This window comes from Ambystoma mexicanum, chromosome 6p (genome assembly GCF_040938575.1).
Source record: "Ambystoma mexicanum isolate Mex_15411 chromosome 6p, UKY_AmexF1_1, whole genome shotgun sequence".
Taxonomy (NCBI): Eukaryota; Metazoa; Chordata; class Amphibia; order Caudata; family Ambystomatidae; genus Ambystoma; species Ambystoma mexicanum.
In genome coordinates this window covers 52,350,659-52,366,847 of record NC_090935.1, presented here as the reverse complement: position 1 = coordinate 52,366,847, position 16,189 = coordinate 52,350,659, and the positions used below count along the sequence as shown (strand labels likewise).

The window sequence follows — 16,189 nt, the reverse complement described above, 5'->3', positions numbered from 1 at the left end:
GTATGCTACATGTAAATAGTGTATATGCTGTTAATTTAATATTATAAGAGTGTTACTTTAATCGAGGAGGGAATCTCGTGGTAAGGCCTCCTCTGCCCTGAGCTAGGACTAGACAGAGTTAGGGATTGAAACCCACAGAAGGCATTATTTACTACAAGAATATGATGGTGAACAGAGTGCAGAAAGAGAAAAATAGAATGACAGCGAGAACAAAACCATGAATGGAGAGCTGATGGAACTACAGTCCACTTATTGATAAAATGCATTAAGAAACAAGTTGCACAAAGGTCGAGGAGCAGGAGAAGCCCATGCTTGAGAGAAGGTAACAAAAAGTGCACAGTTATTTGCAGAGCAATGATAAGAGTAAAAACACAGTGGCAAGGACTTGAAAGACACGTTTTCATGAACACATAAGAAGTCCAATGCTTTAAAGTTGTCGAATATATTAAAACCATTCAAACATTACATACCATTCTTTTGAAGTGTTGATCACAATGGGGCAGATGACCCATTTGCTACCTTATTAATACATTTTGAAGGACGTTTTGGTAAAACTGGTTGTGAAAAGTTTGGCATGCCATTTTTTTCAGAACAAAGAAAGCAAGAATGCCAGAAAGTCTGCCAACATCAGAAGACGTGGAAACTCGAAGGTAAAGTGCTGTGAGCAGGCAACAGGGAAGTGATCGTCGAGCGCAGGGTAAAGAGGCTGCCCAGCAGCATTCAGGAACCATTTTAAGAACAAAATGTATTTTAAAAGGCTCACCGCATTTGCTAAAATGATCATGCACCACGGGAGGTCCAGCCCCTCGAAGGTTATCAGTCTTAACAAACAGGAACACCACTTTCAAAATATTCTAACACATCACAGTAAGATGCACCAGGGAGCAGGCAAGGTACAGTCAGATCCTGGTTGGACACTAATGTACAAGCATTTACTTGCAAGACATGTCCTAACGCCATTAAGATCTAGGCACACCCTCTTTTTAGTGCCAATACTTCACTGCCTACCAACATCGCTGACCAGGCAGCCCAATGTAGAAAGAAAAGACAGTAATGAACAACCGCACAAAGACCTGAACGATTTTCCCTGCCCTAGAAGAAGTGACGCTGAGTGGGTGGGATACATGTTGACTCTCCCTCTCAAGCCCTGGTCTCTAGCACTGATGGCAAGGAGTTTGGAGTTGTTGCATACCTCGCCCGCCAGCAGCAAAACCAAAAATACATCAATTCTGCTCGACTGATGGATCTTAAATAAGGATCAGCAACTCACCAAAAACCAATAAGTAAGCCTATTTGCCAATTCTGATACCAAAGGGATCTCTCAGCAATTCCCGCTGTGGGATTATCAAGTATTTAAAATGTACAAAAAGCAGGGATACTGCTAATCGGTCTGTGACAAATCGAAGACTTCTGCTCCTTGCTAGCCCAGACCATGGTTGCCAAGGAAACAGCAAAGACAGCCTCACAGCCATGTACTGTTGCCAAGGCAGCCCTAAGTAATGCCCTCTTGGGGAGATGCAGGAAATGCAAACGTACACATGGCGCCACCATACAGTCACGGGACCCAGAATCCCATCTGCTTTTCACATTTCATCCGAGTGTCGAGGCTGAATAACCACGGTGGTCGGCCTGTCTGGCCAGTCCTGCTTCTTCGGGGTCACCACTGGGATTTTATGAGAGTCTTGTGTCCTTCCGCTGGACTCTTGTGTAGGGCTTGCAGGAGCTTGCTCGGCTTGTCGACCAGAAGCGAAGTCCGATGAGGAGTTACTGTTGGCAGACGGTCCGGACTCCGCTTTCCCTACGTTCTCTGCTTTTGGTGGATCATTCAAGCCCATTGTTAACATAGCGTTCAACTCTGCCACGTTGAGCTCAACTGGTTCTTTTTCTGAGAACAGCTCTCCTTCACTTAGAGCACTCAGGATTCTGTCTTGGGGCATGCTGACCTCAGATCTAATTTCACGCAGCTGACGAGAGAGCACTAAAACAAAGCAGAGATCAGGAGAATATAAATTTTAGATAATCAACAGGCAACCATATCTGCATTCTCAGCTGTTAAGCATCAACAACAGAAATCACTATACCCCAAAGGCACCAACATCCCACGTGGACAGTGCTCCTTCACAATAATCCTCCAACTAGAACAGAGGCCTTCCCTGCCCCCACTTCCCACATCCTACTCATACAGGACATCAGCAAAGGTACACCTTCCAGATAGCAATGTTACAAGTTAACCAAATCTCAAGCATGTTGCCCGGGAGCACGACAGCACATCTTCATTGCGAAGCGGTGATTGTGGACAGCTAGATGATGAAAGCTCGTCAGTTGGGTAGGTGCCCGCTTACAGAAACTGCTCAACTCTTCATTAGTAGCGCCACTTCTGCTGCCCCACTCTTCACGCAAACCAGTTACAAAGACTGAAGGACAGAAGCCGCCCTTGGGCCCTATCACTACGTTCACAGTCTTTGTACTGCGTGCCACATAACCACATTCAGGGCCTATGAACTCTGTACAGATATGGGGCTCCCATGCTCTGCATTATAGGTTTACAGTCCACAGAGAATCCTATTCTCTGCGCTTGGAAGGTAAGAGACCTCTATTAAAGTCCTGTTTCAAGGCTTGTTTCAGGCAGGGAGAAAACAATCTTTCTTTTTTACTAACAGGAATTTGTAACAAAGTCTGGAAAAATAAAGCCATTGAGCCTCTTTATTATTGCATTTATTGGTTTAGTTCACCTAATAAAATACATTCTTGCAAAAAATGCAAATGTAATTATAATAAATAAAACGCGAAACAGTGTTAGGAAAGATTTTCTTTTTGCAGCATTCCTTCCATAGACGTGCATGGGACACCCTTCATTTTTGCTTGGTTTCTGCTTTACTTTCGTGCCTTTTTCCACATCCTTATGGGGCAACTGATCAACCCCTAAGACTATCAGTACTAAGTGACTAGGTCTCACTCTAAGAATTTCTTGTATTGATATAATTACACACATCAACGTAAAGGGAGATATATATAACATGGCCACGGTAGTGGCCATGTAGTTATGGTTAAGTTGGTGTTTCCATAGGAAGATCACTTTTTGGGCGGCTTATAACTTCGCTCTCCCTGGACGAATCCTCACCAAAAAGTATTTGGGTCACTCTGAATGTTTTTGCAAAGTTTGGTGAGGATTCGTCCAGGAGGGGCAAAGTTAAAGGAGGGGGGAGGGTCCCAAAACTTTTTTTTCCCCATATACTGAATGGGAAACATTTTTTGCTCACGTCTACAGCCCAAACCACTGGACGGATTTTCACCAAATTTGGACCAGGAGCAGCGACTTGGTCCCGAAAGCGTGCTTTTGCAAATTTGGTGAAAATCCGTCCAGTAGTTTCTTTTTAAATGACCAAAAAGTAGGGCAAAAAAAATTAATGATATCTGTGTTCGGTCCGCGGACGGACTTCCGTGTTCGCTCCGCGAACAGGACAGTGATTGGGCCAGCAGCTTGCGTGATGTCCGCGGACATCTGACGTGCTCTCTCATTGGATGCGGTGAAAGCGTGCAGTGCGTCTGGCGTTAGAGACGCCCGCCATCTTTCTTTCCCGCATGAGAGGCTTTGCAGGTCAGCAGGAGCGTGTCTGTCTCCTGTTCCTCCCACCCCCGCTCATGCCCCGTGTCTGCCCCACCCCCCGCTCATGCCCAGTGTGTCCTCTGTCCCCCCACCCCTGCTCATGCCCCGTGTGTCCTTCCTGTCCCCTCCCACCCCCGTTCATGCTCCGTGTGCCCCTGTTCCTCCAGCCCCCCGCTCACACCATCGCACACGGTGGCCAGCGGAGGGCCGAGGAGCGGGATCTGCCGCAGGAACTCATGTCCGTGCATCATGCCCCTGTTTTTGTTTGTCCCCCCCACCCTCGGCTCATGCCTCGTGTGTCTCTCTCCCTCCCCCCCACCCCACCCCCCCGCTCATGCCCAGTGTCTCTCTCCCTCCCGCCCACCCCCCGCTCATGCCTCGTGTGTCTCTCTCCCTCCACCCACCCCCCGCTCATGCTCCGTGTGTCTCTCCCCCTCCCGCCCACCCATGTCCCGTGTGTCTCTCTCCCCCTCCCACCCCCGCTCATGCCCCGTGTGTCTCTCTCCCCCTCCCACCCCCGCTCACTGGAACGGAGACACCAAAGACAAATCCGGTGGGGATCGGTGATCGACATCTTAGATCCACAATCTGCACACTTTTTAAAACCCAGTTCTGGGTGTCGAAGGTGTCGAAGATTACGACATTTTCTTCACAGAAAATAGAAGCGCACCGTTCGATAGCGAAGCGATCGGAAAAACAGCCACGACCTCGAGCACAGCGCCCTCTGCCGAGAAATATTTTTTCCGAAGCAGCAAAGCTGGAGATAACAATTTATCACAAGATGAGGAATACGTGGGAGGAAACAATCCATTCGAAGTTCAAGTCCCAAAGTCTGGCAAAAGAGCTGGAGGGCTCTAGGAGGGAGGAATTGCCACATTTGAGAATTCTCCCTAACAATGACAAAACTGAGCTAATCATTCTGGGACCTAAGCTCAACCTCAATAAACTTGGCCACAAATACCTCTCCTTTAATATGGACGTAACACTATTAAAGTTGCTAAAAAGGTAAAAACCTTAGGTTTTTACCTAGACTCTACCCTCACCTTTGCCAAACAGGTTAACTCCATGGCCTCTGCCTCGGCATAGACTTGTAAGACAATTAGAGCCGGTAAACCATTCCTAGCTAAGAAAAGCTGTACCATTCTGGCTAGAGCTTTAATTTTGTCTAAATTGGACCATTGTAATTTCCTATACCTAGGCGCCCATAAATACATCAACAGAATTCAAATTCTCCAGAAAAATGCCCTTAGAGCGGCACTGAGAATAGCTAGAAAAGAGCACCTCTCTGAAGTAAGACAGAACAAATAGCTTTCTAACATCGACAAAATCTTGCTCAAAACCGTCTCGCTAACACATAAGTCCCTTAACAATGCCGTACCTCGCTATTTTATGAAGAGAATCAATAGAAAATCTTACAGTCGTCCCACCAGGAATGCAAACGCAAACTGTCTAGTGGTACCTAGGGTAAAACTGACCAAAGTCGAAGGGAATAATAATAATAAATGTATATAGCGCTACGAACCCTCAGGTATCTGAGCGCTGCTCATTATTACCCACGGTTTGTGGTGCTCATTTATCGACCTCGGAAGGATGCGCTCTACTGGCTGTGCTATCGGACCGGCAAAGCTGCGCAGCTATGGAACTCCCTCCCCGCCTCCATGAGGGCGGACCAAACCTATCTGAACTTCAGACATAAAATCATTAACTGGCTTAGAGAAAATGACTACTAATGCACTCCAGTTATTGTCCTATTGCCTTTACTCACTCTTGCACCACTCGTATCTTGCATTATAAATGGATATTACAAAGCCTCGTAGATGTTAAACCTCAATCTTGTAAATTATGTAATGATGTATTGATTATTCTTATTGTATGTATACACCTTCAAATGCTCTTCTTTCCTTCTATGTAAATATGTAACACTAAACTGAAAGTATTCATGTATCCTCTGCGCCCCGATACCTCTGGGTCTGGAACGCATTACAAATAAGACATGCATTACTTACCGTAAAAGCATTTCTGATGATTGTATCTGCTAAAATTCACATGCTGGGCATAGTCCGACATCCAGTGGTCACTGCGGAGTATTGCATTTTGTTTTTCGTAGTCGAAAAGGGGGCGTCGACATAGGCGTGTCTGTAACACTAACCCTGTAGTGACGTGCAGTGTACCCACAATCTACCCACAATCCCTCACGCGTCGAGGTCCCTCTGTTTGTATTTATTCTTTAGCCTTCTTAGACGTGCGCGAGTACAGAAAAGAGAGAAAGTAATAAGATGTCTATTTACCTTCCATCCGAGTGGGGAGGAAGGTGGGCGCATGTGAATCTAAGCAGATACAATCATCAAAAATGCTTTTACGGTAAGTAATGCATGTCTTCTGATGCTTGTTAATCTGCCTAGAATCACATGCTGTGCATAGACTAGCGAGCAGTACCCGGAGTTGGAGGTGGGTTGTGAGAAGGAACAGTAGAGAAAAGATGTCTTAATACTGCTTGTCCCACCTGGGAATCAGATATAGAATGGGTATCTAGACAGTAGTGTTTTGTAAAGGTGTGTACAGAACTTCAGGTTGCCGCTTTGCAAATGGACTCAAGAGGGTCATTTGCAATGAATGCTATGGAGGCCCTCAAGTAGTGTGCTCTTGGCTTGAAGGGCAGTTCTCTCTTAGCAAGAGAGAAACAGAGCGATGCATTGGACAATCCATCTAGATATAGTGGATTTTGAAACTGCATCTCCTTCTCTTCCTGCTGCCACCGAGACAAAGAACCATTTAGTCTCTCAGTGGTCTAGTTCTTTCCATATAAAACATGACGGCTCTGCGCACATCAAGTGTATGCAGGCTTTTTTCTCCTAAATTAGATGGGTTTTGAAAGAACGTTGGTAGTTATATCGACTGGTTGACATTGAATTTAGAAATGAATTTCGGTGCAAACCTAGGATGCGTGCGTATAACTCCTAATGGAGGTGATAGCTATTAAGAAAACAGTTTTACGAGTGAGGTTCTTAAGTCTTGCCTTGAGCATGGGTTCAAAGAGTGAGCCCATAAGCCTGGTAAGTACCACATTTAGGTCCCATCCCGGAGCTGGGTTAGATATAGGAGGGTGGATCCTCTTTACTCCCTTCATGAAGGCCTAAATAACTGGGACTTTCCACCATGACACCTTATGTTGGGACGTGGTGTATGCGGAAAGTGCAGCTAGATTAACTTTTATAGAATTAAAGACTAATCCCGAGTCTAATAAGTGAGTCAGGTAAAGAACAATTTGTGTGGGAGAGCAGTCAACGGGGTTGATGCGCTTACCTCTACACCAGATGACAAATCTTTTCCACTTGCTAGAATAGCAGTAACGAGTGTTAGATTTTATTGCCTCCCTAAGAATGTCCATGCATCTTTGAGGGAGCTGTAAATGTCCAAATTCTATTACCTCAGGAGCCAGGCTTCTAAATTCAGGTTCTGTGGGCATGGGTGCAGAGTTTGCCCCTGTCCTGTGACAGCATGTTGTATGGGCAAGGTAGTTTCACCGGTGGAGCCAGGAACATCACCATCAGGTGAGCGAACCTTGGTTGCCGGGCCCACATTGGTGCCACTAGTATCATGGTGACTGGTTCTTGGTGCATCTTGTGCACTATCTTGTTGAGAAGGGGAGTCGGGGGGAAAAGCGTAAACATATTTCCCTGACCATGTTATCCAGAGACCGTTCCCCCTTGGAGCGGTTCTGGGGGCACCTGGAGGTGTGATTTTGGCATTGGGTGTTCTCCAGAGTTGCGAAAAGATCTATTTCTGGGAAGTCTCATTGTGTGAACACGAAGACGATGTCTTCTTCTAATCGCCATTCGTACTCTGAGGGCAGAGGGAAGTCTCTGCCGAGTTAGTCTGCTAGCAGGTTGAGTTCCCCTGGTACATGTTGTGACAACAGGAACATGTGTTTGAGAGCCACCTTCCAGATGTTCTGGGACAGCTTGGTCAGTCCTGGAGAGGGAGTGCCCCCTTGCTTGTTCAGGTAGTACATGGCTGTGGTGCTGTCTGTGAGGAACATCACTGTCGTCTCTTGCAGGTGTGCCTGGAAAGCCTTCAGTGCCTTGAAGACCGCTAGTAGTTCCAGCAAGTTTATGTGTTTGGAGGCTACACTCGGAGTCCAAACTCTGTGTGCAGTCTAATGGGATAGGTGAGCCCCCCATCCTGTGAGGGATGCGTCTGTGGTTAGAGTGGCTTCCACTGCGGGGGTGGCAAATGGTTTCCCTATTACGAGGATTTCCTTCGACCACCGCAGCGAGAGAACCAAGGTCTGCTAGACCACCACTAGATCGTCCCATTGTCCGCTGGCCTGACACCACTGGCTGTTGAGCCAATCTTGCATTGGGCGCATGCGCAGACGCGCGTGAGGTACCAAATATATACATGACGCCATCATTCCTAGCAAACGCATTGCTTTGCGTAGCGTCACCTCTTGACCGGCTACATATTGAGGGATCTGAAACAGCATATTTTGGACCCTCTCGTTGGAGGGGAAGACGAGGCCGTCCTTTGTTCGAATTAGAGCCCAGAGGAATTGTTTGATCTTACTGGGGTCTAGACTGGACTTCTTCTCGTTGATGGAGAAGCCCAGTTGGAACAAAAGGTCTAGTCTTTTTGGTATTTGAGAAGCAGGTCTCCTAGGAATCCCCGGTTATGAGCCAATCGTCGAGGTAAGGGTATACTGGGATGGACAACCTGCGCAGGTGGGCCGCAGCCACTGCCAGTACTTTTGTGAATACCCTTGGCGCCGAAGCTATGGTGAAGGGTAGCACTCTGAACTGGTAGTGTTTGCCCTCTATCATGAACCGGAGGTATTTTCTGTGCGCTGGCAACATAAAATATGAAAGTATGCATCTTTCATGTCCACTGTTGTCATATAATCTCCCTGTGAAAGCAGGGGGATTACTTCCTGTAAGGTCAACATACGAAATGTTTGAGGTTTGACAAATTTGTTCGCTGGGCGCAGATCTAATAAAGGGCGCAAGTCCTTTTTGGGTACAAGGAAGTACACTGAATAAATACCTTCCGTTACCTGTGATAGAGGCACAACCTCTATTGCTCCTTTTTCTAGTAGCAGTTCGACTTCTTGAAGAAGGATGGCGAGGTGCTCCGGTGATAGAAGTCGTCCCCTTGGGGGTCTGTACGTGGGGGACCGACTGAATTCTATGCAGTAACCGCGGGCTATAGTTGACAATACCCAGCGGTCTGGTATTCCTTCCCATGCTGGCTGAAAAGATGTCAACAGGCCCAGGACCGGCGAAGCATGGGAGGGAAACCAAACTTTCGGGTCATTTGGTGTTGGTAGCCGGGGAACCTCTGGGAGAGGGGCCCAAACCTCTTCCCGTGCCACGATGTTGTCGTCTGAGTGTATTGGCTGCTGGTTCCTTGAGTAGAGGACCAGTTGCCTGCAGAGTACTGCTGTTGCTGTTGTTGACGTTGGCCTCGCTTAATAAGCGAGGGTTTGTTGCCAGACCCTCGCTTATTAAGAGGCCTTGAGATCTGGTCTAGAGTCTTTAGGGTATCTAAATCCTTCTTAGCAGTCTCCAGTGCGTCGTCCACCGCTTTCCCAAAGAGGTTGGAATCCTCGATTGGTTTGTTGATGAGTGACGACTGGGTCTCTGACTTAAAACCCAAGTTCCGGAGCCAGAAATGGCACTTGAGAAGTATCCCCTGGACTAAACAACGGCCAGCCGTTTCCACAGCATCTAGTGTGTTTTTGAGGATGCTTTTGTTAACCAGCGTTCCTTCCGTTATAGTGGTTAACAAGCGAGTTCGTAAGAGCTCAGGGACTTCGAGGTCTTGGCGTAACTTTCCCCATTGGACATCAGCATAACTCGCCAGTAAGGTATTGTTATTGGCAATTCTGGTGGAAAAAGCTGCCGAGGCAGTAATTCTCTTACCCAGGGCGTAGAGCTTCTTTCCTTCCTTGCCTGGGGGTGCTTCGCTAGTTGATAGCGGAAACCCTGCCCTTTTCCTTGTGGTAGTTACTAAGGAATCTGGTATTGAGTGACCCTCAATGTATTATGAGTCCGATGGAGAGGACAGTTTTTCAATTCTTGGGTTGATCCCTCTAACCAACGCAGGTGTTGATAGCGATGGGATGAGTCGTCTCTTGACTGAGGCGAGGAGGGGAGGAGGGGAATGGTCTGGCTAGTAGGTGGTTTCTCTTTAATGATTTTTTCTACAAAATCTATTTCGGGAGTAATTTTCCCAGTCTCAATTTCAAAATGCGCTGCTGCTTTCCGTAGTAGAGCGTTGAAAGTGGGTTGGTCATCTATAGGTGACGGGTTTCTGACTGGTGTGGTTTGAGGAGAGGACAGGTTCAGGACGTCAGGGTCTGTTGACGCTGCTGGGGGCTGCTAAGGCTGTGAGCCACCTTCATCTTGGTCTTCTACGAAGCCCCCCCCCCCCACCCATGTCTGGGTTTTCCTCAAAACCTTCTTCTTATAGGTTTTGTTGGGCTTCACTATTTAGGAACTCCTCATCCTCTTGGAAGTGATATTCTTCTTCAGTGAGGTCATATGTGTTAACCTCCTCTTGAAGGGGGTTAAATAGTGTAGGGTATTTGGCCCTGGGGTCCTCATGAAGTACTTCTCTTGACCTCTTGGGTGTTACAGGAGTGGACATGAATCTATCCAGCTTGTCCATACATGATTGTAATCTTTCAAAGGTCCAATGTGGTAACCCAGAACGGTCTGGAGGCGTAAAGGGGAGCTCCTCCGCCTGTAGCCGTCTAGATCTGTCCCAGAATGTCGAGGATAAACTCCCTTCGTCTTCGGAGAACCCTTCTCGTAGGCTAGGTCCTTCCTTCGATGGAGGGGGCGGTCCCTGCCTTCCTTCCGGCATTCTCTGCGTCTTCCTGGTCTTGTGAGCGGGGCTCAGTGTATCCCTCGCCGTCCGTCTCTGACCATCAGTGGAAACTATACGAGCCAAGCTCTCGACAATTAATTTCTCTGTCGAGGGTTCGTCTGGCACCATGCTTGGCGGTGCCGAGTCCTTCTCGCCGACGGGTGCACTCTTACGAGGCACGTCGTCTGGCGTTTTGGTGGTAGCGCCCTTATCTGAGGGTGGCCCAGTCGCTAGTCGCGTCGGCAGGGAGGGCTTGCGACCCTTACAGTAGGCGGAGGTCGCTAGGGCTTTCTTCGTCTTTGATGAAGAAGTGCCATGTGTTGTGTGTTTGTGTTTATGTTTATGTTTTTTGTGTACGTCAGTGTCGCCAGGGTGCTCTTCCCCATAAGTAGGGCGTGAGCCGAACTTGTCGGGCCGGGGACAGACGTTGAGGAGCGGGTACGCTCCCTAGAGAGGTAGGGTTATCACTGTCTTCGTCACACTCGGCAGCGGGTGAAGAATCAACTCTAGACATAGCGTAGGCTGCCCACCTCTATACCCTGCAATCCTTTAAACTCTTTGGACGAAGAAGTTTACAGGCCGCACAGCCGTCCTCGTTGTGGTCGAGGGGTAACCAACGGTTACACTGCTTGTGCTTATCCTTCCATGTGAATTTGCCCTTGCAGCACGGGCAAAATCTAAAAGGAGTCCTCTTCATAGCTGAGGCTACAGTTTGTGATAACGACCCCAAAGGAAAGGGGGGTGAAAGAGAAAGGCATTCTTCGAAAGAAACAGAAAGTTCCCACAACCCCCACTCTCCCTACTGTATAGGCCGGCGAGGCCGGCCCACGTGTTCGGCAGCGCCGAAGGATCGCCTCCGTCTAAGTCACTGCCGTCGAAATTCTTAATCGGCGGTGAAAACCACTTCGCCGTCGAAGGAGGGATCTGATGTAATCTTTAAAGAATAACGACCAAGGGTCAAATAAATGTTTTGCAATTTCTCTCTAACGAGCTCTGCATTAAGGCGACCAATATCTGGGTGGGAAAAAAACAATCTGAGGGACCTCGACGCATGAGGGATTGTTGGTACACTGCACATCAATATAGGGATAGTGTTACAGACACGCCTTGTCACGCCCCCTTTTCGACTACGAAAAACAAAACGCAATACTCCGCAGTGACCACTGGATGTCGGACTATGCACAGCATGTGAATCTAAGCAGATTAACAAGCATCAGAAACAAACATACAAACCACTTGGAGAGCATGGTGAGCGGAAGGGAATCACTAGCCGTGTCTACGTCAGGAAGCTATTCGTGAAGAGCCAGACTATAGGGTTTAAGGATAATCTCCCTAACGGAAACCATCTAACCGGAAGTAAATCAAATTCCAACAAAACGGAAAGAGCAGACCCCTCTATCGTAGAAGACATGGCAGAGAAGTCAGGCTTCATTCAAGTGAGGGAGAAAAGCTGGTAGTGAAGAGTACACTTAGTCCCCCTAATTACTACCAAAGAATACAGTACACCTGTATACTAAAACAATACTATAATATCACACAATCTCCAGTCATGTATTTTGGGTTAAAAATAAACACATAGTAATAATGAAGTGCATGAATAAATGCAGTAATCATCAGCTAAGACCCAAACCACTAAACTACAGGAGTTGTCCACCACTAGCTGGTTGTGGGCACAATACCAGCTAATGGATGGGATGAAACAGGAGGCCTAGATAGAGTAGAATTAGGATCTGGGACAGCCCACCACACCTGCCAATTCAATACTTTTTAACAAAGCTTATTCTGTGGGTGAGGGAGCATCCCAGAGTCTTCCCACATCATCACCTTCCCTTAACTGCCAACCCCCCTATTTGACCCTCTACCTGCCACACGAATACTGCTTTTACTGGTGGTGAAAATGTCCAATAGTGAAAAGGCTAGGTGGGGATACCAGGGATATAGATACTGTGAATCATTCACATAGCCATATTGTAACACTCACCTGATTCCCGTAGAGGCGCCGGTCTTGACTGGGCGTATACCGTATCTTCAAAGGTGATGTGTAACACACGGCTGGCTCTTTGGGCTGGACCTCTGTGCACTGTAGGTCTGGCTCGAAGGGTAAGATGTCTGCAGATAGAAAATGTGGGATTAATGAACTGGGTTATTGAATGTCTCTCTCTTCTTCCCTTTCTCTTCTCCTGTAGAACCCCAAAGGTTAACGCTCTCACCTTAGGTAAGTGAACGCCGTGCTCTCCATCTGCCTCGAGGCAGGGTGCTGTAACCAGTTTCTTCACTGGATAAGGGGAGCAGGCCTCTTGACTTCAGAGGACTGCTGTCCGTCGTTTACTGCACGAACGGTAAGTTTCGAGTAATTCTAATGTCTTTAAAGTCTTTAGTAATGATGTCTCTTGTTTTGCAGGGTTCCGGCGATGGCGGATGGCGGACTGAAGTGAGTTGAAGATGGAGCCCGTGTGATGAATAGAAGCGCCTGGAAGCACGCAAGTAAGCGCTTGTTGCCTGCTTCACGATGCGTTCTAACTGTCTTTTTATTTTGCAGGTACAAGTTCGGGGCGGCTGCAGGGTGCCGGAATACCCACTGGGTTAGATGTGGAAAGGAGTAATGGCACATGAGTATTAAAGTTCCCCAATGTCCAACGCACCTTGTTTTGTCTTTTAGATGCGGGATGCAGCGCCGAAGGCCTCCGGTGCGTGCGAAGAGTTGGTAAGCTTTTGTCTTTCAGATGCCGGAATGCAGTGTGAAGACCTCCGGAGCGCACGAAGAGTAGGTAAGCCTTTGTCTTTCAGATGCCGGAATGCAGCGCGAGGCGTTGGTGACAGCCGATGGACCAGGTAAGTGAAGAGCTGTCACTGAAGACCGTAATGCTAACCTGTTCTTTCTTGTCTTTATAGGTGTTGCTGAAGACTGGATTCAGAATGGTAAGCCTTTTTCCTTAGGCCCAGGATCAGATGCAGAAGACACGATGAGCGTTCTGCTGCAGAGGATGCAGAATAACGCAAAGCAAGATTCATCCATCGGGTGTGGTTTAAATAGCCTCCTGTAGTGCTTAGGTGTCTCCTTCCACAGCCACGCCTAGGTAAGAAAAGAGTTCCTGCTTTCCAGAAGGGTTCCAGTGTTCTGAATCTAGGGAGTGGCTCCTGCCCCACCCAACAGGAAAAGTAGTTCCAAACAGAAGAGGATCAGAGACTCAACTGGCAGGCAAGTAAGCAGCATGGTCTGCTGCAGGTAAGTCCACCCAAGCATTATGTCTTTCAGCGCTGGGACTGGGCATATTTATGAGCCTGGTGCCACTGGCGCCAGGACTGGGTCCAAAAGGTCCCAATTGGGACTGGTTGGCACTCGGAACCTGGGTTATGGATCTGCTTCCAAGGGAGTTGGGAAAACCCTGACCTTTTGGAAGCAGAGATCATGACACATTCTGTACCCAAAATGCCACACAGAAAACAGTCACAGCAGTTCCAAACCCTCTAGTAGGTAGTAACATAAATTATACAAATGCACACCATACAATAAATACAGCAACCAGAAGAAGAGAAAAAGGGGCCACCAAAGATCACCATGCAACTTGGCCTGAGAAATTCAAAGATACAAAAGAACCTCAAGTGCAACATACTAGCAAGACATGTCCTTAGACTTGAGTGTCTGCAGAAAGGGAGCACAGTAACATTCGTTCCAATGCAAGTGAAGGCCAAAACATGGTTGAAGGCGGCCTGCAGAAACCTTTGACCATTGGATACATAACCCACCAACCCAGGTCGCTGAAGAAGTACTCACGGTGGTTCTTGAAACAATGGCTTAGGGATAGTGAAACAACCCATTGAGTTGAAATATTCTGTTGCACTTTCAGTTGCAGACTCAGCCAGAGACTTGAACACCGGACTAACAACTGCCTCAGCGACCCAAAACAAATTTTCCTTGCTTGGACATGGGTTTCTGGTCTGTAGTCATGGGTTTCTGCCATTCACCTGAATTGGTCAGATTCTTTCGTGCCTTCGTTCTTTCTGGGGATCCCGAGTCTCTTTCCCGAACCTCCTCGAGTGTCTACTCCGGCATACCCTGGTGTCGGTTGCTGACTTCACACCTGTGGGTTAGAAATCAAACTTACCTGACTTTTCCCCATACCTGCAGCAGTGCCTACACACTTGGTCACATAGATTCCTATGGAAAACATTGGAACTTAGCCAAAACTCTCCAAAAGTGACTGGAAAAGTACTTCTGTGTGCACAGACATTTTGTACCATCCCCCTGGCCACTGTATCACCCTTGGGTCCTTGGAGCTGTAGATCAAAGGACTAACACTTTAGCATTTACTCGTCAGTTTTAATGTTTGTTAAAGAATCACACTGCGCTCTACTGAAAACACTTTTGTAAAATGTATAATTGTTGCTCATCTATTTTCAGGAAGTCTAAAAACATTTCAGGTTTTGGTATTATCAGTGTAATGTAAACCTAACTTCTGGTGGGACTCAGGGGTGGGTTTCATTCTAGGTGCTATATTTAATGTATGGTGCGAATTTCGATCATTCTTGTTACCATGTACTGAGGGTTAGGAATTATTTGCTTTTATTTATTTACTAAAAGGGTGTCATTTCGAACAGATATGGTTTCCAAAGGCAATAACAGAAAACAGGCAGTCCTAGGCGAAAGTGCCTTATTGAAGGTCATACACTGGTCCATGAAGGGATAAGAATAGGAACCGAAATCTGGGACAGGTTCTTTAACATTGAGAGTGTGGGGCCAGTTTTTAGGATTTACACAGAGTAGAAGAGCAAAGGCAAGAGGGGTGGATGGGTGGTTACTTTGGCTTGGAGGGGCTTCTTCCATTGGCAGTAGGTGGCGTTTGAGCATCGGTATGAAGAGTTTAATTAATAGATGGCTTTGTGGGCCGGTGGAGCGTTCCATTGGAGTGTGGCCAAGTAGAGAAAATGAGCGAAAGTGGAAGGAGGGTGGGACTGATGGGTAGTGAAGAGTCAAGGAAAAGAGCTCGAGAGGTAGAGTACACTGAGGTGCATTCAATGATGTAGTGGGGGCAAGACCCTGGTTGGATTTATAGAGGACCAGCAAGAATTTAAAGAGTGATTTTGCATGGCGAGGCATCCAGGAGGGTGACAGTACGTAGAGTACTACTTTCTGTATTGGCAAATGCAAGGCAATTTTTGTACAACTGTCTGTGAAAGAATCTACAACTACTGGCCTTAATGTGGGCAAACATACATGGCAAGAAAGCAAATCCTCTATTAAAGGTAAGTAACGAGGGCAAAGAGACTAAGCTTAACTCTCATGTAAGGGTGGCAGCTCTATATAAAAGGTACACCCAATTCTATAGAAAATACACTACAATGAAAATCTGCACAAATATAGGACATGCATTACTCACCGTAATAGCATTTCTGATTATTGTATCTGCTTAAATTCACATGCTGTGCATATAGTCCGACATCCAGTGGTAACCAAAGAGTATTGCATATTGTCTTTCGAAAATCGGAAGGGGACGTCGACATGGGCATGCCTGTTACACTATCCCTAACGTGACGTGTAGTGTACCCAAATCCCTCACGCGTAGAGGTGCCTCCGATTGTATTTTTTCTGCCATGAGGGAGCCTATCACTATCGCGAGTACAGAAGAGAGTGAAAGTAGTAAGACGTCTATGTTCCTTCCACCCGAGCGGGCAGGAAAGGTGAGCGCATGTGAATCTAAGCAGATACAATCATCA

General features: G+C 47.1%; 1 protein-coding gene across 1 annotated transcript in view; it reads right to left on the bottom strand.

The window, feature by feature from the left end:
• Positions 1–426: 426 nt before the first annotated feature.
• LOC138511200 (cyclic AMP-responsive element-binding protein 3-like protein 3) overlaps positions 427–16,189 on the bottom strand; it is a 158,375-nt gene continuing 142,612 nt past the window's right edge. Inside the window, exon 10 of the mRNA XM_069626726.1 lies at positions 427–1,978. Coding sequence (XP_069482827.1) covers positions 1,584–1,978 — 395 coding nt within the window. The 3' untranslated portion in view covers positions 427–1,583. The remainder of the gene's footprint in view (positions 1,979–16,189) is intronic.